The sequence below is a fragment of the Epinephelus lanceolatus genome, chromosome 1 (genome assembly GCF_041903045.1).
Source record: "Epinephelus lanceolatus isolate andai-2023 chromosome 1, ASM4190304v1, whole genome shotgun sequence".
Lineage (NCBI taxonomy): Eukaryota > Metazoa > Chordata > Actinopteri > Perciformes > Serranidae > Epinephelus > Epinephelus lanceolatus.
This window is the reverse complement of record NC_135734.1, coordinates 50,380,221-50,405,552: the sequence shown is the minus strand read 5'-3', so window position 1 is coordinate 50,405,552 and position 25,332 is coordinate 50,380,221. Positions and strand designations below refer to the sequence as shown.

Here is a 25,332-nt window from a genome sequence, read left to right as displayed (position 1 = left end):
AACTACAAAAACAGCTGCACCTTTATCCTTATTTAACCTGTTGGTTGAGTGAAAACATGTCAGCAACACCCTGGAGGAAACATCGAGGTTGGGAGGCATTGATACAAGACGCAGGGGAGGGGCAGATAAAGAGGTTTAACTCTGATGTAATAATCACAGCCTTGTACCTGTCATTTACAGGGAAATAACCCCTGTAATTAGCAGATATGCTAATCAAGTGTTTGCAAATGTACAGAGCACTGCTGCCGCCCAGGTCTGTCTGTGTTTAAAGGACAGTCATATAACTCTAGTGTGTGTGTCAGAAGGACAGAAGAGCTCCGACCTCCCAGCAGAGAGCTTAAATTATGGGCTGTCAGCTGGGAATATTCTTCGCAGCATGTGAACACATATGCACAGACTTGAACGCACCCCAGTAACTCTTCACTGCTTTGAAAATATATACAGTCGGGCTGTCACTGTTTCAGAAAGTCAGGTTCAAACGCATTGGATCAACAGATACTCTGCCCCCTGTTGCACTAGTTTACTGTCATTGAACAACTCTCTTTGTATAGAAAGCAAGATAGAAGTGACAGACGTATAAAAAACAATGTGTTTCAGTTTTCAGAGAACACAGTCGATACTTTTCCTGTCCCATCCCACCTAATCCCAGGGCACCTCAAACTGAAATTAGATTAATAAATTCATTAAACAAATAAATACAAATAACAGATATAAAAACTAAGTAATTAACAAAAAGAATAAGAAAGTTTTATTCTTATCTTTCACAGTAAAAGCTTGAGACATACCGGACCACATCTGATCAGTTCTTATCAGAGAGAACCTTTTCACATGCTGAGGCTGTGGTGATGAGTCGTTCAATATATTTAAATAATTTTTCCTCAGGTTTTGCTCTGGCCTCTTCTGTGAGTTTGTATTTAATGCAGTACCTTCTCATCACTATGAAATCAGGGTTCCTACGCAAGTATGGAAAGTATGGAAATAAATTTGATCAATTTCCAGGTATTAAAAAGTATGGAAAATGAAAAATAAAGTATGGAAAAATATTTATGTTTCCAGACTATTACCACTGTTCTAAAATACTGTTTTCTAAAATAGAAAATTAGGTATTTCCAGAAATAATTTAATCAATCCGGATCGTGTTTTATGCTGAGACGTTTGCTCTCACACAGTTTGTGTGAGAGCAAACGTCTCAGAAAACTTAATGTCCCTTTTACCTGATTGACAAGTGGTATGTCCAGTCCACTGCCCCATGACCCTCCTCCAGCCCCCCAGGTATCAAGTTTCACTCCAACACTGCAGTGTTGCCAACTTAGCGACTTTGTCGCCATATTTAGCGACTTTTCAGACCCCTCTAGCGACTCTTTTTCAAAAAAGCGACTAGCGACAAATCTAGCGACTTTTTCTGATGTTATTGGAGACTTTTGGAGGCTATTGATGTGAAAGCACGCATCGTTCTTATTCTTCTCATTGAGCAGCGGATGCTGCCGTGGGCCCCTTACCCGTCCCAAAGCACTCACAGGCGGCCCAGTCCTCCCTCCCAGCTGCAGTGAGAGCAGGAGATGTTAACCCCTCCACGTCCAGACTGCTAGTGAATCACACACGCGCGGAGCCGCCGCTGGCTGATCCCAACCTGGCGGGATGTAAATGTAAAATTTTCCTTGTCTAATATAAATCACTGAAAGAAGGTTCATTTGTAGTTCTAAACATATTCAGGGTGTTTTTCACTCAGTTTTTGTCTCTCCCACGATGTTATTCCTCTCTCCTACAGCAGCCATTACAATTACATGCATATGGATGATTATGCAAATTAGGCGATGACGTCATTTAGCGACTTTTAGGACAGCCAATAGCTACTTTTCTTACTGAGGAGTTGGCAACAGTGTACTGCACCTTCGACAAGAAGACGAGTTTCATGTGGTTTGCAATGGGTAGATGCAAGTTTTTGGATGGATGGCTTGACAATACTGTATATAAATACTGGTTGGCCAAGGATTCCCAATTCACACACAGAGCTAGATGCAAGCTTTGTGTGAAATCATTTGACATTCCCAACATGGGTGAGCAGGCGATTCTGAGCCTCATGAAAGGAAATAACTGCATTGCCTGCACCCAGAGTCCCAACTTTTTTGCCTCAGCCCAGACCAACGACTCCTTTAAGTGAACACGCCCACACTCTGAATGATGATACACTGATATATTTACTCAGATATCGCATATTCCCTGAAAATAAAACAACGCAGAGAAGTCTGGAAATTAGGGTATGGAAAAGTATGAAAATTTGAAATTCCAAATGTGTAGGAACCCTGAGAAATGTACTGAAACAAATGTAGATGTGACATAAAGGCAAGTCATTATTTGGCCGGTAGAAAAAAATGTTTGGCCAGTGGGATTTTTTTTTTTCATCTGCTGGCCTCCTGGGCCGCTCAAGAACAAAGTAGATTTTGGACATTGCTTATTTACTTGCCTTTTATGGTGATTGTGAGCCGCAGCAGTAGCTTTCAAACACTGTTATTATGGAAGAACATTCACCTTGTGTTGCCTCATTTTTAAACAATTAACCGACTACTGATTGTTAACACATCCAATAACCAAGGAAATTGCTTGAAATGTGCAGGCCCGTTGGCAAGATGGTGATTAAATCATAAAAGTGCTGTTAACATTGTCCTGTTTTTGGTTACATCCGTGCAGTGAGTGTGTTTTCCAAGAATGCACACATCAGTAACGCATAAAGATTTACAGCCACGGTAGTGCTGGTTCTGTGGGAGGCTTTGGCCAAAGAGTGAAAGAGGTGGCGTATGTGCAGAGGAATGTGGGTTGTTGTTGTGCCATCTAGCAAAGTGTTGGGCTTCACGCCGGCTTGGCAAGGTTTGGCATGAGCACTTACACACCTCTGATCTCATGTCCTGTTTCTGCTCAGAGGCTTGTGTTGCCTTCTGTATTCTTGTTTTCTTCATACAGTTGTTGTAGTGAAGTGTGTGTTTGTGGCAGCTCACTAACACACCACAGCTATCAGAATTATGGATGTTATCAAAGCCTGGGAAATATCTGTAGAAAATATATACATATGCTGTAGGCTCGGGCGGTATCAAGGTATACCAGGGTATTTAAAAATCCAGATGCTGTGATTTTCAATACTGTCAAAAATACAGATGCTCATCTTTCTATTCACTTCATATTGGAGAGGCTGTACTGAGGACTTTTTGTAGACTTGCACTGATTACAATTTTTTGGGGCGGTACCGATTTCCGATTTGCAGTTTTTCGATGGCCAATTCTGATTTCTTTTTTTTTTTTCTTTTTTTTTTCAAACCACTTTACAGCACACAAGATACTGCAATATTTTCTATCTTTGCTTTATTAGAACATTTTACCCAAGATACAACCAGCTTTTCAATAACCATCTCAAACAAACACAAACAGTGACACAGGTTAAGAAATATTTTCCTTTTTGCTCAAATATAACTTCAGGTACAATATTAAAATGAATAAGTAAAAAAGGCATACATAAATAAAAACATGGATAAATGAAATAATAATTCTTGGTGTGTAGCATTTGTGGGTCATTTCTTGAGTAGACAAAAAAGTAAAAATATCTCCTGTGGAAAATTCACACAGGTCTTCAGGACGCGCCCCGCCAGTAAGCACGCGGACACGCGTATCTTCGGCATGCGGACACACGCCTCGTCAGTTTCAAGCGGCACAGTGCAGCAGTGAGAGCTCTGCAGTTCAGTTTGACACGGACAGTTAACAAGTTAACTCCTTCTCTCTTTTGATGTGTGTGCGTGAATGATTAAGTTGAGAAGCCGCCCATGTTTCACTTCCTCACATCGCCCAAGTCGTAAGTTGCGAGTAGTGCACATCACGCACCTCCAGAGGTCAGTGTGGTGCAACGGGCAAGTGGCGGAGATTAATGCAACAGGACTGACTGTAAAGCAGAGAGACCACAGGGGAAACAGCACATTTTCAAATCTAACTCAGTGAATTATAAGTTTATTTTGACCAAACGAGTTTTAACAATGGACTAACTAACTAAAGTAGGGATGCACAATACTGGATTTTTCTCCTGATATCTGTTATCGTCAAGTCTCTTTTGTAGTGGATTTGACATCATATTATACATGCATACTCTTATCATGACGGCCCACCAGCAGGTGGAGACATAAAATACAATACTTTTCAATGTATGTTATATTCATTCATTATGCAAATTAAGAAAAAGCATGTTGGCCAATTCCGATATTGGCCGATACAGATGATGTGCCAATATTATCATGCAACCCTAAACTAAAGGCAGTTTTGTTGAGTTTTCTTTTGTTTCTTTTTAGTTTGAATTAAGAGTGTTTTACCGCGAGTTCACAAGGCAAAAAGCCCGGTTTAGTTTGGTGAAAGAGAGAAACTTTAATCCAAAAACTGAACGATAGTATTTCTCTGATTAATAAAGAAACTAGAGAAAGATAAAAACAAAATACATCTTTTGACCTTTTGCAAATTTATTATACTGGAAAAGTCAAGAGAGTTTGGGTAATGTAGCAAATTTACCAGTTGCGTGGGGCAGGGTAGCACCGCACCCAAATACCGTCATATACCTTATACCATGATGAAATTCTATGAAGGTATGAAAAACAAGATACCGCCCAAGCCAAATACACAGAATATATCAGATGGTTCAAAAGAAGTCAGTAAATGTTTTCCATGTTTTTTCTGTGTAAAGTACTTAGAATCACATGTGAGAGGTGCGATACAAAGCAAGAAAGGAATACCCACAAAATTATAATTTATGTAACAATAACTAACCCTGTGTTATGTTGAATTCATGAAGAAAACTCTTGCCATGCCAAGTCATACCTCCACAGTGAACAAAGAATGCAAAAACAGAAAAGTTTCCATAAATTAAAACCATAGGTGACCACATGTAAAAACAGAAAAACTATATCAAACATCTGTTTACAAACTCTCACATAACTCTAAAACATGCAATTTTGTTAAAACTTGATGTTCTGTCAAGACCTTCCTCTGGTCTTCGTTCACCATGGAGGCATGTGAGAAAGGTTTAAGGTCAACACGAAGTGAGTAATTGATATACAAATGGTCATTTTATGTGTTGAGTATTCCTTTAAGGAAGGAGTTCTTCATTTGAACACTGTTGCATTGAATGACAGTATTTTTAGCTCACTAGTTTCCAGTGACATATGGCAAATGTTGGTGTGGACAGTAACAACACTGTCCTGCAGTATATAAACACAATATCATATCTCTTAAATCTCAAGCAGCTGTTTCAGTAAAGTGAAATATTTTATTGCAGGTATACCTACTGTATATATCCAATCACTTATTAATTGTGGACACCAACATTTCAGTGTAGAAATAATGTGGCTTAAAGCAGCAGTATTCACTGATCAGCCACAGCATTAAAACCACTGACAGGTGAAGTGATTAACATTGATCTTGTTACAATGCAATGTTCTGCTGGGGAACTTGAAGTCCTGCCATTCATGTGGATGCCCCTACCACCATTACAGACCAAGTACCCCAATCTGATCTAGCATTCATGGGAAGTGGCGGTACCCCGGAGGTACCCTGATCCATGGCAGCGCGTCCTTGGATCAGACTTAGCTCTGACTTGTTAACGTATTGACACAGGACCTCTGGGGTGTCCTGTGGTGTCTGGCACCAGGATGGTGGTGGCAGATCCTTTGAAACCTGTCACTTGTGAGGTGGGGTACTAGCACTCCCTACAGACACACAATAAGAATAAGGTCTTGGGACTTTGTCACATTTCTCGGGTCATTGCGAAGCAGTTTTTGTGGTATGACACGATGCATTGTCCTGCTGGGTGCACCACTGCCATCACGGTCTGTCGTTGCCATGGGGGAGTGTACTTGGTCTGCAACAGTGTTTGGGTGGTTGGAGCGTGTCAAATGGCATCCAGATTCCTGGCTGAACTTCACACTGTAACGAGATGATCAATGCTGCTCTCTTCACCTGTCAGTGGTTTTAATGTTCGGCAGATCAGTGCATCTATTGAATATGTTTATGATGTAACAAATGTTTTCCCCCCTTTGTTGTCTCCACAGAAAATCAAGATTGCTGCCTTGCGCATGTACACATGCTGTGTAGAGAGAATCAATTACGACGAGTTCTTTGACAGTAAGTGTAAGACCTGACAATAACTGACTACTAACGCTGCCTGTATTGAGGCCTGTTTACATATACACCTATAATAATATAATACTGCTCAAACCTTCACACTGTGTATCTGTGATCTCCCTCTCTGTTAGTGTTGAATTGTTTGAGCTTGTCTGGTTCCAAAAGTGGCTCAGATCAGCCCCAAAGGTTTTCATGTTTCCTGATGTTAAAGACTTGAGGGCATCTTTTCCCACACCGCACTTCTCTTCAAGTTTGTAGACATTGAACAGGTCCATAAATTAACCGAGGAAAGCATTTAAAGCAGCCATCTTGAATACTGATTTAAGTTAGGTTGAGCCCCATTCACAAAAGATTTACATCCGGTATGTAACATTTTTGAAGATACGATGAATGTTTGAATCCAAAAGAGAAAATCTTTTTGATAATACTGAATACACATGCTGAGAAAAGGCACACACGCATGCACACACACGCACACACGCAGAGCTAATACTCGTCCTGATCCAAACACAGAACATTGAGGCGTTGTTGGCGTCGCCCCGGTCCAAACGGAGTTGGTTGGAGTTCAGGGACACTGTCACCACCTGCCTGACACATTTATTTGACACTTTGCTGCCTGGCACACACAGACAAACACACACTTGTTCACTAATATTACTCACACACACTTAGAGCCTGCTGCCACATTATCATACTGCATTTTAAACCTGCTGCTATGGCAAAGGCTCGCTGCTATATGTTCAGTATGCACAGTCCCCTGATGGTTCAGAGATGAGGGGCTGGTTTGGTTAAGGAGCCCAACGCTGGTGCCCGGGCTGACAATGAAACACATTATACATGCTCACACCCAGGATATGTTGTATTAGGATTGTTAGAGAGCTGAGAAATTGTAAAGGGGAAAATAATTTAAGTTCAGTTTATAAGTAATGATTATTTTCATTATTGACTGCTCTGTCGATAAGTCATTTTGTCCATTTAAAAAAAACAAAAAAAAAAAAAAACATCTATTCAAACTTCCCAGAGCCCAGGGTGACTCTCAGATGTCTTCTTTTGTCCAGCCAACAGATTTACAAAGGGAGCAGGTCCCCATCTACTAGGGTTGGGTACCGAAACTCTGTACTTTTTGTACTTGGTACCGATTCACGTCGGTACTACCCAGTACCGATTCACTTAAAATGAAACGGTGCCAAATTTCGGTACCTGAGGTGGAGGCGGAGCGAGAGCGCATGACTCGCACCTCAGACTCAGCAACAATGGCAACAAAAACAATGTGCAGACAGAAGTTAACGTGCAGCACTGTTCCTAAATGTTCTCAATAAAATGTTGAAACTGAGAAGTTTAGACTATGGGCCCGAACGACGCATAGTGCGTCCAAATTCACACCCGTTCTTCTCTGTGGATTTTCTCCGTGACCGTGCGTCATAGCGAGAAGCCACGCATATCAGCAGAAACAACAGAATTGTAGCTTTCCGACAAGACCAAGCACTTGTCGGTAATCCAATGTTTTCACAGTGAAAAATTACAATAAAATGATGTATAACAGAGCTTTCATACAGCTTTACACACACATTACTCTTGGATGGATTACTCGCGAACGCAGGCTCGCACAGAAATGCCATGCATATCACATGAAAGCGCAGGAGCAGAGCTTTCCAATGATACCACACACATCATTGTGCTGTCATCCCATCATGCTATAAATACAGATCAATTGTCTACAAAATAAAAACTTGACGAATTTCTTTACAATCCATTATACAGATCTTGTTATCAGTCACTTCATATAGTGAGGAATATCGTATCTTACCACGTCTTAGGCTTGCGTGTGTTTCTCCCTGTCTCTCCACATTTGTAGTCCGGCTTTCAAGATGCAAATATCTCCATATTGTCCAGTTGACACTCCATCAAACTTTGTATGACAAGACCAGCCACTTCACCTTTGCGCACCCAGACAAGTAGCCTAATTATGCATGCTGACAGGGCCGTAGTCACCATATACATTGAGGGGGACACGTGCCCCCCCACCAATGCCCAAAATGTCTCCCCAATATATAACTGAAACTGAAAAACAAATATTATCTTGGAGGACATCATTGCACTTGGTTGACTATTTTCTATTATCTTAGATGTAAATATTGCATGTTTCTTTCAGATAAAACACATTTTTGACTTGTGAATGAGTCAATGGAATTTATTGCAATAATGAAAAAATACTAATGTCCGCCTGGCACAAACCACATGTTTTGGACAACTGTGAAGTGACAGAATGTCCCAGTATCATGGTTCTTATATTGCCAGATTCCAGAGAGTCTCCCCTCTTCAGATATGGCAGAATATGTCTTTTTCCAGCTTGCTATGCTGAGATACATGTAAAAATGTAAGAATTTAGCAACACAGATTTGTTTTTTTCATTGATATAAAAATTAATATAAAATACAGGCACATAGAAGAACATGAAATGATGGCAAATCTGGTTAGCCCAGATTGTCCCGAAAAAAACAAGATATAGCATGTGTATGTAGCCTTTATAATGACTGTGATATGAGCTTAAAAGTAAAGGCAGTAAAAATACCCCAAAAAGGCCTAGGGCCCATAGGGTTAAAAAGTACTGAAATAAGGTACCGTTTGGTACCGGTACTGAATTCCAGATACCGGTATCAGTACCGTATCGGTTCAATTATGAACGGTACCCAACCCTACCATCTACAGAGATCACCATGTTGCACCACCATGTTTCTACACTAGCCCAGAACAGACAAACCAAACACTGGCTCTAGATAGGGACATTCATATTTTCACATTGGCATCCGTAGTTAGAAGCTCATCTGTGATGACAAGAGTAGCAAAAACACAGATTTGTAAAGTGAAACTGTTTTATTCAGTTTTTTTAGCAGTTTAAATCATCAAGTCCATTTGTTTTGGTGAAAAGGAGACTCCCGCCATTAATTCGGCTCCTAGTGAAAACCTCCCGAATAACGAACCTTAATTCTAACCAGGAGAAGTTTCGGCTGGATGCAGTCTGCAATCCTCACCACTAGATGCCATTAAATCCCCCTAAATCTTACAAACTGCACCTTTAATGCACTCACAGGTGCAGCTCTGAAAACTACTACAAAAGCTGATAATGCCATTATACATGTGTAAGTGTTGTAACACTGGTTATCGCTGTGTGTTTGTTTCAGAGTGCTCCCTCCCTGACACACTCAACTCTTGGTTCTTGGTAGCGCAGCTGCACGTGTGGTGAGTTTTACACACAAACACACATACACATATATAGTATAGCTGTTTGTCCTCCCTGCTGTCCCTTTCCTGCTCCCATCTGTCTTATTTCTTAACACAAGTCTTCATTCTCTCTCACTGTTTGTTTCCTCCTCTTATTTCATTGTCAGGATGTGTTTGGTGCGGATGCGTCAGGAGGGCAGAGAAGGAAAGTACATGTGCCGTTACATTGTCCACTCCATGTGGGAGGATGTCGAGCAGAGGAGCAAAATCATGGGGGTACGTTCTGCGTGTGTGTGTGTGTGTGTGTGTGTGTGTGTGTGTGTGTGTGTGTGTGTGTGTGTGTGTGTAGCATCTTACACAACTTCATGGTAATCATCTGTACATTCAGCAGGATTAAACCCACAAGCTCATATAACAGCATTTCCTTCATAAACACATATTGTACATGCATCACATTACACCACACGTACGGCCTGATGCACAGCATGCCATAACACACAGGGTTAGTGTTTCCTAAACATAGAAGCCTCCACCTGATGCCTGTGTACCAGTAATGTCATGTGACAGTAATATGCACTATATGCAGCCTCATAGAAACACAGTCAATAACTGCTGGTGGAAAATTTCACCCACAGTGTCTAAAGATACGACATGATGACAAAAGTTGTTTTGCTTAGCCCATTTTTAAGTCTGGAACAAAACACTGTGTTCAAGTATTTGTTGACCTACTATAGTTCCCTTCAAACTTTCAACGTAAATGAACTGATGACACAACAGACTTTTCATTTTCATTGTCGATTGATTTGATGATATTTCTCTCAATTAATAAGTCGATCGGTTTGTCTGTAAAACATCAGAGAACAGTGAGAAATGATCCGTTAGATTTCAGATGTTTTGTTTTAACCAACAGGTCAAAGATAGATATTCAGTGTACAAAGATACAAAACAGAAAGGCAAAAAATCCAGCAAAGACTTTTTTTTTTAGTATTTTTGTTTGTTAAATAATAAATTAATAAATACATTTTTGAACTAGAGTTGGGTCAAATTATGGTTTTGCCAGTGCTGTGTACGATGGAAAACTGGTTTGATTCTATGCAAACCGGCTGAACTGGCATTTGTCATCATGATGTCTGGGCAAATTAGTAATAAGCAATTTGAAAACCTGATTGACACAGTATCATATTTATTTATAAATGGACCAACGGAGTCACCAGTTTCTGACAATTTACTGCTTAGCTGAGGTCGGCCACAAAAAGGAGATCAAATGTCAGTAGATGTTGGGACAGAAGGACCTGTGCATAGTGCATGTTGTGTTTGTTTACTAGAAAAACCTACACCAAGTCTGTTTTTTTGGTGACGAGAGGAGACACATCATAGTTTTTCTCTCAAGAAAACTACAACTGCGCCAGTATGACTATATTTTGGATTTAAGGCACCACTGAACAATAACACAAACCATCAGGAAACATTAGTGACCAAAGAAAATTAATCTGACCTTATGGAACAAGTTTGTTTTGGTCTCACTCCCTCTGGGCTTCAGCTCTTTGTTTACTTTCCTCACTTCTGTTTCTCTCCTTGTGTGCTGAGCTGACCTGACAGTCAGAGTGATTTCATTCTCCAATGGGCTCCACCATCACCTGCACCCATTTTATGTGCTGAATCGGCCAAAAGGAAGCCGATGAGGGCCGATAAGGAATAACGGTGCGGCACACACTGCACTGTCTAGGGCGACAGATGCTCAGAGAAGGCCCAACGCTGACGGACAGCCGACCGTTGGCTTAGTGTGTCAGGGCCTGTAGGGATTCAATGTGGTCAGAGTGCTTTGATGTTACACCACGTGATGAGATAGTACCATTAGAACTGGTATATGACCTGTACAGACATGTACCTAAACCCTAGATCAGTTTAGCGTCTCCACTGCAGACAGTACTTTTAAATGTAGGCGGAATGTTACCAGTTGGTAACAGCTGCGTCACTGTTCCATCCAGCTCTCACTCTATTCCCTATTCACCAGTGATGAAGAGGAATGTCCGCACTTCCCTGATCGTCTATGGAACAGGGTCGCACGCCGACAATTTCAGAGCAAAAAAGAGCAGGCTGGAGTGTTTAGCCCACGGTCTCTGTGGTGATCAATGGTATATGAAAATATAATGAGTTTGTGCATTGAGTCGAGCAAGAGTGGCGATTCTCTCGACCAATCAGAGGACTGCAGTGTTTCTACCTCCACTTTAAGTATCATATTAGTGTGTTAGGTACCTGAACAGAGGGGTGATGAAAAAACAGGACAGAATGGAGCAGCTCTGTCAATACCATCCTCAACTTGTGACAATGACAATACAAAAATCACCCAACCGAACTGGACTGAACTGCTTGGTGGAAATGGCACTACAATATTTCACTCAGGAGCAGCTGCTGAGTCAAGTGGGAGACCTAGGGGTCTAATTTGGCTGAATATCAAACCAGTTTGAACATTTTTACACCGGCCCGATGAACCATGAAAACTAACATGGATAAGATCACAAAGATGGACAACTGTTCTGCTGCAGTCTCACACTTAGTTAAGACATATCTGTAATCTGATTCTGACAAAGACGTCTGTATTAGTATGAATAAATCACACAAAAACATGTGTTTAACATGAGTGATTGACTTATTATTTTCAGCATTGCAGTTCCAAATGCCTGACCGGTTGTCGAGCAGCGTTTTCTGTTAAGTAGTGCTGTGTCCCTAAAAAAACCACAAATATAAAACAAATGGCGTCCAAACTGGTGCTCTGCCTGACAACAACTGAATGTCATTCTGTTAAATAAATATTCATTATGTTCGAAACATTTCCGCTTTGGGCTGATGCAACAGTGCATTAAGTTTTATTCGTGCCATTGCATGCTACATAGGATGCTGGTTTTGTTTATTTAAAGTTTTACATCAGCATAATTGTGCCAACAGTTCTCAGGCAGAAAGTGAAGTCAAATCCCCGGAGAGCGAGCCTGGCTGCAGTCACCGTGTCCACAGAGTTGTGCCTCTATTCTTTCTCAGTGGAGCAGCTCCAGGAAGTGTCGCTCATTGACATCACAGACTTAAATCTTGGCTTTGCTTGCATGTTGCTTTCAGAAAGACTTTCTCATGCTCAAATTATACAGGAATGAACTCCCAAAGTTCATGGGGGGAAAACATACTACAGTTAGTTGTGCATTTGTGATTGATTTTTAAAAATTATTTAAGAGTTGCAACAAAGATAAATGTACCAAGGCCAAACACTTTATTGTCACTAAACAGTGCGCTTTACTATCAGAGATGATGGTAACTGTAAACTAACGTTAAGAACAGGAAGGGTCAAAATACATAAAAGTGCACTTTGAAAAAAATAATTTGTGCTTGAAGTTCTATATGAACCATACAGTAGATGCTGTCACTGACACATCTGTGCTCATTTTTATTCACCTTGATGCTTAAAGGAAATGATCACTTTATACAGACAAGAAGTCCGGTGTAGTTTTTTAATCCACAAAATTCGTTCGGGGTATCGGAGGATAACGGCTCACCGGATTTTTTCATACACTTGAAGTGCATGGAACGCACATTTTGAAAATGTAATAAAACTCTTCTAATGCATTTCACAAATGTCAGAACGGCTCGTCTGTCGTAATCCAAGTGCCCTGACGCCGCGGCATGCAAAACTGACTTGAAAAGACATAATTTATTCAGATTCAGATTCAGATTCAGAATACTTTATTAATCCCCGGCGGGAAATTGTTTTTGTTCCAATGCTCCGTGCAAAGTAGAAATAGAAATACAGCATGAATGGAAACGAGATAAAAATGAAGATATAAATAAAATACTAAAATAGACAATGAAATAAATAAAATAAAATATTAAAGTAGACATTAAAATAAAATAAAATAAAATATTAAAGTAGACAATAAAATAAAACAAAAAATAAAATAGTAAAGTAGACAATCTGAAATATATACATATATACATAATTTACTCCACTTTAATAGCATAATTTCTCACCGTGGTCAGTTAGCCTGCAACTTGCGAGACTCAAGAACAAGAACGTCTCCGAATGTTCTCAAGTCTTGCGCGAGTTGCCATGTAAACACAGCACGCCTGCACGTAGTCAGAGCTCCAGCAGGAAGCAAAGAGCTCCACGCCCGACAACAGGTTCCTCTTCCAGCTAGGAGCAGAGCTTTGCCTCTCTGCTCCACTCATCCCCACTGACGACAGTGTCATCAGAGTCCAAGTCATCTGACGAGGGATGGTTATCTTTAAGATTTTAACAATACTACTACTCTTGGCGATACTGATTATTGATCCAGCACTTGAATGGTAGAAACCACATTAACCTTAATAAATTACCGTTATAGACTTTAACATATTCGAGGTGGTTGGCGTAACGGGAGATGAAGTACAAGCTAGGCGGTAGAAAAAAGTTGCATTTCCCCGCCTGTATGTGATGCACTTTCGCTAGATGTTTCCAAAGGTAACTTGTGCTTCTGCCCTCACATGCTCAGGAGTTGTTGAACTCATGGTAATGAGCAGTGTTGCCATCAACTCTTGTGAAATATAACCAAACTTCAAAGCGTTTGCTCTCTCCACCAGTTTCAGAGAGAGGCTGTGAGGCTCGGACACAGAGACCTCTCCTCTGGAGAGTTTATGTCACCTGAATTTCTCTAATACCAATAGCAGAACCGTTAACGTCGGAGCCTATCAACACTACTGTCTTTGATAATTCGGCCCCGAGGCCCGTTTAATACCAGATGATAGTACTCATCTCTACATGTCACTCCAGTCCAGTGGCGATTATCGATCACAGTTGTCTGTTGATGAAACTGTGGCTGTAGTTTGAGGTCAATCAGTTACTTAGGTTGTGAGGTCAGAGGTCAGGAGTTCTCTCTGCCTGCACACAAAAACATGTTTTTCGAGTCACTTAGATTTACTCTTCAAATAATCCTGGTGGCAGCTATAACCTAGAAACATCAAGTCTACATTATCCATGATGTTAACCAAGCAGGATGGTTGAACCGGAGCCAAAGTTCAGCGGGCTTTTTATACATAAGAGCTCTTTAGTTTAGCTCATTTTGCTTTGTGTGACAGAAAGAGGTCAGAAATGAGAAATTACAGTGTGGTTTGTGAGGTCACTCTTGGTGTGTGCGCATGCATGCATTGGGCGGAGCACGGGGAGGGGATGTTTGTGTGTGTGTGCGTGTGTATGTGTGTGTGTGTGTGTTTTCACAGCTGCGCATGTGAACTTTTGTCAGCATGTGTACGTACACTTGCGTATATCCCTATGTGCTGGCACAAGCCTGCACACATGACTGAGAACTTAAAAATCTTCATCAGTTAGAGCCCAACACAAACCTTAACTCAAACTCTAATTTCTATCCGATTTATTCTGATTTAATCTAAACACCTGGCTGCAGCTACAGATAGAAGACAGAACAGAAATAGACGACTGCCTTTATTGTGATTGTACAGTATAAAACAAAACTAGGAACACGACTTTGATCAGTGCAAGACAAAGACACAGGAGACAATGCAGAAGAACTTAAGCCAACAAACATCCACAGCTGACAACACAAGTTCTAAAATTATATGTAAAATAAATTAATAAATACTCTTGACTCAGTGTATGTATTGCACATGATCCAGTAGGTTTGCCCTCTAGAGACAGCCATCATATTGCATGTGAGAGTTATTCAGTGCTTGTTGAAGTGTTCTTATGGTCCAGGTAGGGCTGGGCCATCTGGCAAAAATGTAACCAAAATAAAAATGTTCATGTAACTCTATCAATAATTATCACAATAAATGTCAAATTATCATTTCTTTCAAATTAGATTTTTGCTCCTTGAGTGAAAGTTGAAGAAACCAGATGGTTAATTGTGGTTTAAACTATTCTTCACTGTCAGCAGAACAGCAGGGCCCAGCTGTGCAGATGTAATCTGATCGGATTACGGCTGTGGGACAGGATCAAATCTTGAAAATAGGTTGTTAAAAAGTCTTGGTTTTAATCTGCATCAAACCCTCAGTATGTGTTGTTCACAACTTGTCAGTAGGATCAGGATACCTTCGATGCAAGAACTCAGGATTATTCTGATTCCAGCAGGAGGCTGGATTCAAGGTACATTTCAGGAATAAAGTGTAATGAAACTTTTAAATTGGTCCAGTACATCTACATTTATTTATATTGTGCACCTGATTTGTTTAACAGTTACTGTGATTAAGTAGATAAAGAAGACATGAGGCTGCCTGTGAAGCATTTCATACAGTAAAGTAAAAACAAAAGGATGTTGTCCTCTTAAAATAATCCCCGAATTGTCAAAATCAATTACGGAGATGAGAGGTAATCGCGTTGAGATATGTAGTCCATTGGTTATTTGGATTTGGTAATCTTGGAAGAGTGTGTGTGATCAGGGCGATCTGATCCAATGGTGCTTTGAAAGACCAGCACAGAAATAAAATGGATTACCTGATCCCGGACAGAAAAACACAGGATTTAAATCTGGATCAGATTGATCCAGATACATTTTTTGAACAGCTGGGCCCAGTTGCACAGAAATAATCTGATGGGATTTTGATTGTCAGAGAGGATCATATTTCTGTCAAATCTTCTCTCTATCTTCAAATCTGCTAACAGCTACTTTTTAAATCTCCCGCTGTTGGTCACACATGTAACACGTCTTCAAAACGTCACAGCTGTGTTGCCCATGATCTCGTCCTGCTGGCTGTCCCGTTTATACAGACTTGTTTCGGTGCTGTTTCTACTTCAGATAGCACCTTAAAGGCGAGACATTTCTGTCCCGCCATTGCAAGATTGTACCTTTTATTAAGAGCAGCAATGCGGAATAACAGCGTGAAATTTCCGCTTTGACTAGGCAGTGTAAAAGGGGCTTGTGTGTGTGTGTGTCACACTGGAGTACCAAGCACAGCCTACACACACTGTTCCTAGTCCAGCTCTGCATCAGCAGCAGCACATGTATTTTTACAACACACACGTCCAGCAGCAGTGATTGGAGTTGCTCTTAGGTTTCATGTTAATTGTGGTAAAGAGCAAGAAAAACACTGGTCATTTTCTCTGTGTTCATAATTACTGCTGCATCCAGATGAAACCAGCTGAACTCTACGACGACTTCGCCATCCTGCTGTACACCGTGTGATGTTTAACTGCTGCTGCATCTCAGCTCCACCCTCAGGGGATTCAGTTTGATGACATTTCATTGCTCCAGTCAGAACGTGAATGTGGCTCAGATAAAGAGAAAAAGTAAAAGATGATGGTGTTTGTCGATCCAGCACTGTAGTGAATGAGATGAATGTCCTGTCACAACTCTTTAATGTGTTTCTGCCGTGCTTCACTTTGATTTCTCTGTCTCTTTATCACTTACAGATCGATGCCATCCATAGAAAGGAAGGAATGAAGGTGATGACGGAGACGTTTTACGCTGCAATATTTGGATATGATGAGGTAAGAAATATTTTGTTTTACACACTCATACAGAGGCATCAAAGAGCTGATTTTTGATTTTGAGCCTATTGTGCTCACTGATAGTAAACATATCACTCATAATGCGGGATTAATGATGTAATGAACGTGTGTGTGTGTGTCTGCAGGGAATCCTGTCTGATGACTCTGTGCTGGCAGCAGCTCTGTGGAGAAACATTTTTAACTGTGAGTGTGAAGACCCCAAACAGCTCGAGCTCATGGTGGAATACGTACGCAAGCAGGTGTGTTCAGCTTCTACTTACTTATTACTGTATTTGTGTTTAAAAAAAAAAATCACATTGCTTTTATTACATCACATCCCTCCTCTGCATCTCTGGCAGATGAGCAGATGAGGTTTGGCTGTGCTGTATTTGCACCTTTAAGTGCAAAATCTGTACAAGAGGAGAAGAAAATAGGATATGTCAAGTCTGTGTTTTCCACACAATGAGAGTGTGTGACCCCTCTCTAAATTTGGAGGGTTTTGCGGGTCAATGAACGCAGTGCAGACGAAGCTCACGTGACTTCTTTTGTCCTGAGCAGTTTGTGACTTGCTGGGTTGATAATTGATCTATTGAGCCGCTCAGAGCTGATCAGATCAGAGAGGAGCAGCTGCTGCAAGTGAATGCAAACTTTCAGACCCAGCACAATGAGTGGTTGTTTGACTTTCAATATGCCTGTCGTTCTGCTGCTGCGTGTCTGCCCTGAGTGCGTTCTGGGCTTATACAGCGTGGTGCTATAAAAGCTCCTAATGAACGCTCCAGCTCCTCTCCGTCAACTTTTTGTTTTTGTTTTTTTTATTTCCATTTTCCACTATTACTAATCATCTGACAACCCCTCAGATTTATCTTGTGACCCTTTGGAGGGGCCTGACCCCTAGGTTGGGAAACACTGGACTGAACTAGCTAAATACATATAAAGAAGTTGAAACTAGCTAACACTCAGAACGTTTACACACACAGTGAAGAGGAGCTGCAGCCACAGCTGGACGAGGACATTTAACTGGCCTACTGTCCTTGTCCCAGTATACAAGCACGGGAGGGGAATCCATTTATTGAGCCAAGTATGTGCGACTCCTCTACGATAGGTGGAGATATGCCCCCTTTCAGCTTGTTAGTATTGGACCTTTTTCCTGTTGACCTATTACGTCACAGACCAAACAATGGACAAACAAGTTAGCTACGGTTAGCTAGCAGCTAACTGCTAACTGCTAACTGCCACCAACTTTACAGCTCTGTACATTTGGTCCGTCCAAAAAGTTACAGCTCTGGATGTAGATTACTCCATGTTGTTACCGGCTTCTCCTTCTCTTACACATTTAACGCTGTTTGACTTTCGAGTCAAAGCCCGGGGCGGAAACTGTGGAGCATGCTCAGAGCGCCTCGGCCAGTTTGGGTCTGACTGTATACATGCAGGAGTTAAGAACTTTGCACACTAGGTCTGTTTTTTTTCAGATGCGTATTTTTAATCTCTCATCCAAAAAACAGTTATTACACACAGAAACCTCGCACACTGAATCTGATGTGTTTGATTGTTTTCTTCGTTATGAAAATTCCCAATACGAGACAAAATTAAAAGACACATTTCCTCCTCTGCCTCTCTCCACTGGAGTTACCTACCTGACTGACATCACTTCCTCCCTGTCTTTCATTTGGCCCCGCAGCTGCATGAAGGGGTGGAGCTGTCCTCCACATCCTCCTCTTCATCATCATCATCCACCTGAATATTACTATCTGCTGCTGTGTCCCGCCGCCACATTATCTTCACTGATTCTTGGTCAAACGTCTCTACGTCAAACGGTCTAACGGACGTCTCTGACAGCTGTGAAAAACACAGGAAATCGATCCTGTTCTGAAAATATTTATGACGGGTGAAAATCAGACAAACGTGATTGACACAACGTGAGGTCGTATTTAGTTTTAGATGTGCAACAATTTCGGATGAAAAAAAATGGACTTAGTTTAATTCATTGGGTGTGTGAGTCCGACTTTGAGAAATCTGATTTAGTACAATTTCAGTTGGACTAACATGTTTACTTAAAAGTCTGGTTTTAGTCAGACAAAAGCAATAAATCAATTTCTCTGATGTCATGTGAACATACTGACTGATGCATAAGTATTAATATTCTCATAATGTCATAAACATACTCAGAAAGAGAAGTTTTACTTCTGATACTTGAAGCCCATCTAACTGAGAGTGCCTGTGTGCTTTTAATAGGATTTTGAATGCAGAACTTTAACTTGTAGAGGCGTGTTTTTATACTTTTGTACTGGTGATTTTACTGAAGGAAAGGATCGTTCTTCCTCCTCCGCTCCTCTTGGGTTGATGAAATAAATCTAATGCTGGTTAATATCAGCCCAAATGTCAGCTGTCTGTATCTGGAGAATTCGCTACAACCTGACACTCTGCGTTCTGCCCATTTCCGCCTCACCCACCCCCTCTGAGCACTTTTCTTCCTCCTCCTCCTCTCTGTATATTTTCTTTCCCTCCATGAGATTGAAAACACTCTCCTGCTTTCAGAAACACCTGCAGGCCTCCATCTGCTGCTGGGGCCATGTGGTCCACGACCTCCTCTCTCCTTTTAACTTCGGCGTCCTTTCATCTCCTCTCTACAGATTTCTGTTGCTCTGTTTACATCAGTCCCTCGCCGCTCCGCTTACTTTTAATATTTATGATGCTCGTCCAACCTACAGCTTCTCTGACTCTCATGAGCTCAGAAGCAGCGTGTGGAGAGAACAAGCCCCCGCTGTATCAGACCAACAAGCAGTGACACACACACACACACACACACACATATGCAGGTGTGTCAAAGGTCATGGAAGCAGTGTCCAACTCAATCAGCCAGCAAAGTGTCCCCCTCTGTGTGTGTGTGTGTGTGCGTGTGTGTAGTCTTACGTCAGAAAACAAACAAATGACACACTCTACTGTGTGTATATGCCTGTTGGTTATAAAGCCTCTCTGGGCTCCCTCCATGTAACACACACACACACACACAGACAAACACACCTCCAGGGAACGAAAACAGGTTCGTCAGGTTAATTGTCACAATAAACCTGCTGACAACATTAAACATGCCAAACAGACACACCGTGTTGCTCCAAACGCACGCGTCACAGTTTTTCACTGAGTAGAAAAAAACTCCTCATATTATCCCAATAAAACATTTTAACACACAGTTTTTCAAACTATTACCGTCACATTTTTCAGCTGTGGCCGCAGAAATACATTTGTGTTTTAACTTCACCTTCCAGTATTTAATTTATTCACTTTGATTTATTTTAACCGGCCCCTCGTTTATTTGTCCCACTGCTTTGTTTCTGTATTTCTCATCAGATGCTGTATGTCAGCTCAGTGGAGGAGGATTATAGATTATTATATTAATATTTTTTAAAACCTGTACCAACCCGGCCTGTTGCTGGATCAACTCTGCCCCACCACCGGTGAACATACCCATTAATCAGTGACTTGAACCCAAAGTCCCCTGTTGTTTTTGCTGTATGTGTTCCATCACACAGCAGGGCAGGTAAAAGAAGTTCACCTGTTGGAGGTGAGCTGTTTGCAGCCTGTTGTCTGAGGCTCTTCATCAACATCTCACTGTGGCTGTTTCTACTTTTACTCTTCCTCCCTGCAGTGCTGATAGACTTGTCTTAATTGAAGAAAAGCTGCTTATAACGTTCTGCTAATTCTGTAATAAACATATTTTAATTCCTATAAGGTCTTAAAAATAAAAGTCCCCGCCACTTTGTTACGTGACACTTTTATTGTGAAGCATCAAAATGAGGAAAGTTTTCGAGCAGCAACTTTTCACATCTTCTTGCACGGCTGATAGTGAACATGAAACAGAAAAATGAAGCAGATATCTAAAGTAAAAACAGGACGCAGGAGAGAAACTAAACTCCAAACCACAGAGATAAAATTAGAAGCTACAGGCGTACTGAGAGCTGAACACAAACATTTTTCTCTCTGGCCTCCTGCAGACAGAGGTGAGGAGAGTCTCACAACACATGTTGAGGGGAGAACAGGGGCTCGCTGTGGTCGGCGAGACACCACCACTGCCCGCTTGAGCGTGGGCCGCCCAGCGTAGGTGTGCAGCTTGGCGTGGCACCACGTGTCTAAGCTGATAACAGAAATGCAAATCAGCCCACAGTATTGTACGTGTGCTACTGCGGTAACTTAATTCATCTCATAAGTTGTTGGTAAGTTACTCAGAAGGCTGCTTTGTCACTGAATGACACCAGTGCAGTCAAGAGGAAACAGGTATTTGTAGTCATTGTAAAATTGATCTTAAATCTCATTCCATGTGGCATTAGAAATCTGAAATCTGACTTTCCTTGAGCTGTAGGAGCCTTGTATGTGTATCTTCTGTGCTGTCAGGCTGAAGATGTGTCTTAAGCATACACGTCTTAGAATTTGTAGCTTCTTTGCAGCAGCATCCATGTTTGAAGCAGTGTCATCTGTCATGGCAACATATGAGTCTGGACAGACATGGATATCAACTGTAACTTGACTGGTTAGAGGAGGCAAACAGCTGCCAGGCACGAACACAAGATCGCCAGAAGTAAAAAGCTAACATTAGGCCATAAACAAACTTCACCGCAGTTGCAAGATTTAACACCCCCACAACAACGAGGCTGTAAAGCCGTGTTCTGCGCAATGACGTTCCAAGTTCTGTTTGTTTGTTTGTTTAACAGAAACAGTTGGAAAACAACAAAATAATGATTTGAATCAGAAGCTTTGTGATCGTTGAGTATAGGGTGTGTCATATCATCTTGTTCACGATAATACCAGTATATTTTTTAATATGATGTGACACTCGTGATATTTCAACATGTTGACATATTGACGTCTCACTGTTACCCACGGTAACAACAAGCATGGCTGAAAGTGAAATGATTCCCGACTCCTTGGTGGCTCCAAAAAGAGGAGCAGCTTGAGTAGTTTGGAATAAAGTGTGGCGTCCTGAATGTTTTACTTCTCTCTTTACTTCTTCAAAAATACTCTGAAACATCTTGATATTGTTTTAGAGCCTTATTGCCCACTCCGACTGTTAATACCTTTCACTTGATGTTTACAACACCTGTCAGTCCGTCAGTAGCATTTAGGGTTTGAGGTTCAATGCAATAAATATCAGTTGATTACTGTGACCTTTGACCTGCTCTGTGTGAGATGAACCAAAGTCAGGAGGTAATTTTGGATGTCTTGTTGTGTGCAGATGCAGTACATTGATGCTCTGGACGGGGAGGACCTGCTGCTGACAGGAGAGGTGAAGTGGCGCCCTCTGGTGGAGGAGAACGCACAGAGCATCCTGAAGGTGGCCACGCCCACGTACAACGACACAGGACTGTGAGACCAAGAGACAGACTCCTGTTTCCTCTGATCCAAAGTCCTCTTCCTCTGACCTCTTCTCCTACTTCCTGTCACTTATCTTTTCCCACCTGTGTGTCTTCCTCCCTCCCTCCCACCTGTAATCATGTAACACCTCCCCTCCTGTCTCTCTCTTCTTCTTCTTCTGTCATATAAGGAGGGATTTTAAACCTGACATGAGGTCTGTTGCTGTAGTTTTCTCCTCTTTTTCGTTTGTCTCCTCTTGTATACCCAAAACACAACTTCTCGTCCTCCTCCTCGTCCTCTGTCTCTGGAGGTAGAGTATAGGCAGGATAGACAGTCAGGGATTATTATCACACCATCTCAGTCACCCACCAATCAGCGAATCAGCCAGTCCAAAAACAGGAATTGCCATGCACCATCATTATCATCATCATCCTCAGCTTCCATCGCTGTCCTGTCGGTTTTGAGAGCCTCTCCCACTTTCTCTTTGCAAACTCTTGGACTGTTGAGGAAAAAAACCCAAGAAGAGAACAAGACACTGTATTTATATTTTTCACGTTTGTTTTCTTTCCATGAATGCCACGCTGTATTTATAAAGTATTTTGTATACTTCCATGTTTACACTCTTCCCCTGCAGAGGTGTTAGCTCAGACTGCTGACACTGCTCCTTCACTGTGCGTTCAATAAAGTCTCACTCTGATCAGACATGAAAGTCACGGTTCCAGGAAACAGACGCCAGATTTCATCGGGCTAACGGCCCTTTTTCTCTCTGTGTCAGAGGTCTGTAGTTAAACTCCTCTGCTCCTGAACATCAACAGTCTGTATGTTCCTCTGCTTGTCTCGCTCTCTCGCCATGATGCTCTCACACCAGAACAGGAAGCTGAGCTCTCAAAGACTTAAACGTCATCACTGTATTAAAAACAATGAGATTCGTTTTGTTTTTAAAAAGTGGAAATAATAAAATGTTATCTGGATGTATAAAGCCACTGAGCCTTGTGTCATTGTTTGACTGTTGGTGACCAAAATGGCAAAAAGCTTCTTTGCTTCAGAGCTCGTTAGCTTAGCCTGAAGTTGTGCACGATAGCTGGAATATTAAGTTTATACTTTAAATACAAAAAGGTACACGTTTTTATTTCAACTACAATATTCTGTTTGTTTTAAATCAAGAGTGAGGACGTAGGGTTGACTGAAGCGAACACAGCACTGCCACGAGTTGCGAGTTAATTCACCTGCTGATAATCTAATGTAACTTAAACGGCTATCATCACAGTCATGGCTCATTACGGAGCCTCGGGATCACAGCAACAGTTTAGAAGATACCTCGAAGACTCAGGCACTTTATAAAGAGACGTACAAACCTGACAATGCACTGCACTCCATAATGGTCCAGAGCCAGCAGACACTGAGGCTCTTCACATAGAGCTGGCCGATGGAGACCAGAAATGCAACCTGCTCATGGAGGAGAAACAGGCTGATGCAGTACGAACCATGACCTGAGGAGGGCGTAGCCGAGTAGAAAGGAGGGTTTTGTCACTGCTGTCAGGGGCTTAAAAAAAAAAGCTTTTTTGGAACAATATGTAAATGTTTATTCGATATTCAGTGAACACAAAATCAATGTTATTTTTTGTACATATAAGAAGCAACTTTTGCTTTGTTCCTGTTTCCAACCAAAGGATTCAGCTGACACACGCAGCCTCTCATCTGAAATAAATACAGTAAAAACAAAAACAAACAAAAAAGATGACAAAGTTAATTTCCAACTACCTGCAGAGAATACAGCCAACATCAGGAGAAACAAATTAAAATGTTATAGATGGGTCAGGTCCGGGCATTTTTAGGCAATTCTGAGCAACAAGCAGAAGAACTGGAAGACATTTAGCAACACAATCTGCCTTTTGCATCAGCTGAGGCTTGAACTCACAACCTCTGAGACTAAGAATCAATTTCTATCTCACTGAGCTAATTAGTCAGTGACAATTCATGTGTAGCTTCACAAATTGACTAAGCCAGACGTGCAGGTTTAGCAGCCGTCCGTGCATGGAAAAGCAGATTTCAAACCACTGTAAAAAATTCAGTTATCGAAACAAAAATCTGAAAATACACATGTTGCATCTAGACAGCATGGAGATGTTGGTAATTTGTTTGTAACAATGATTGATTTGCTCCATAAGTGAAAAACTGATGTTTAAAATTGCCATTTTTACATTGACTCCAATTGTTCACATTAGAGCAAAATTCAAAATGCTGTCAAAAATTCAGTTTTTGAGATAAAATTCTGAAATTTGCCACACACCATCTACCATGACTCTAGAATTTTGTCATTTTTTTCATGAACACTGAAGATTTATTTAGCAAGAATTTGCATGTATATGTTTACAGTACCGTTTACAGTCAAACATTTTGATGCACTGTAGGCTCAATTTTTGATAAATCAAAAATCTGAGAAACATTGTTTGTGTAGGACAGTCTGAAGATGCTCTGTAGCAAGTTTGGTGTCAATTGAGCAAAAATTGTGGGAGGAAATAGGTTTAAGAAGTTTTACAGTTTTTGAAAAAAACAGAGTGATGAACTTCACAATTTTTAATAGGTTTAAGTGTACAAAAGTTTCTTCAGTATTGGGGCTACAGTTTGATGAAAGTTGTGAAGTTGTAGCACGTATGCTTGATTTGTTATGAATTTTCAAAGTTGTGAACTTTAGACGCTTGCTGTAGCGCCACCATCAGGACTACTGGCTTGAGTTTACAGCTGAGGATATCTGGCATGAGACTGGACCTTTGTGCAAAGTTTGGTGAGTTTTCACCCATGGGAAGTATGATTTCCTCGGAAGAAGAAGAAGAAGAAGAAAGAAGAATACCTAGGATTAGAATAGTAATTAAAAGTAAGTAAAAGCTTAGCTGCCCGGACCCTAATTAGGGATGCACGATTTTGGATTTATTGCCAATGTGCGATAACTCATTTGACTGATAACTGATCTATATATCCGTTCTTTCACCACCTAATGTTAGTGATCATCAGGTCTCCTCTGAAGTGGAGTTAACATCATACTACACAGGCATTATCTTATCGTGACGGCCCACCAGCAGATGGAGACATGAAATACGTTTCAGTGTCTGTAATATTCATTCATCGTGCAAATTAAGAAAAGGCGTGTCCGCTGAT

At 41.2% G+C, this 25,332-nt stretch overlaps 1 protein-coding gene across 1 annotated transcript in view; it reads left to right on the top strand.

Moving 5' to 3' along the window:
- The window catches only part of uqcc1 (ubiquinol-cytochrome c reductase complex assembly factor 1), a 35,140-nt gene extending 11,981 nt beyond the window's left edge, over positions 1-23,159 (top strand). Inside the window, exons 4-9 of the mRNA XM_033627283.2 lie at positions 6,074-6,146; positions 9,329-9,386; positions 9,536-9,644; positions 16,753-16,830; positions 16,977-17,090; positions 22,058-23,159. Of these exons, the coding sequence (XP_033483174.1) occupies positions 6,074-6,146; positions 9,329-9,386; positions 9,536-9,644; positions 16,753-16,830; positions 16,977-17,090; positions 22,058-22,192 (567 nt within the window). The 3' untranslated portion in view covers positions 22,193-23,159. The remainder of the gene's footprint in view (positions 1-6,073; positions 6,147-9,328; positions 9,387-9,535; positions 9,645-16,752; positions 16,831-16,976; positions 17,091-22,057) is intronic.
- Positions 23,160-25,332: the final 2,173 nt, after the last annotated feature.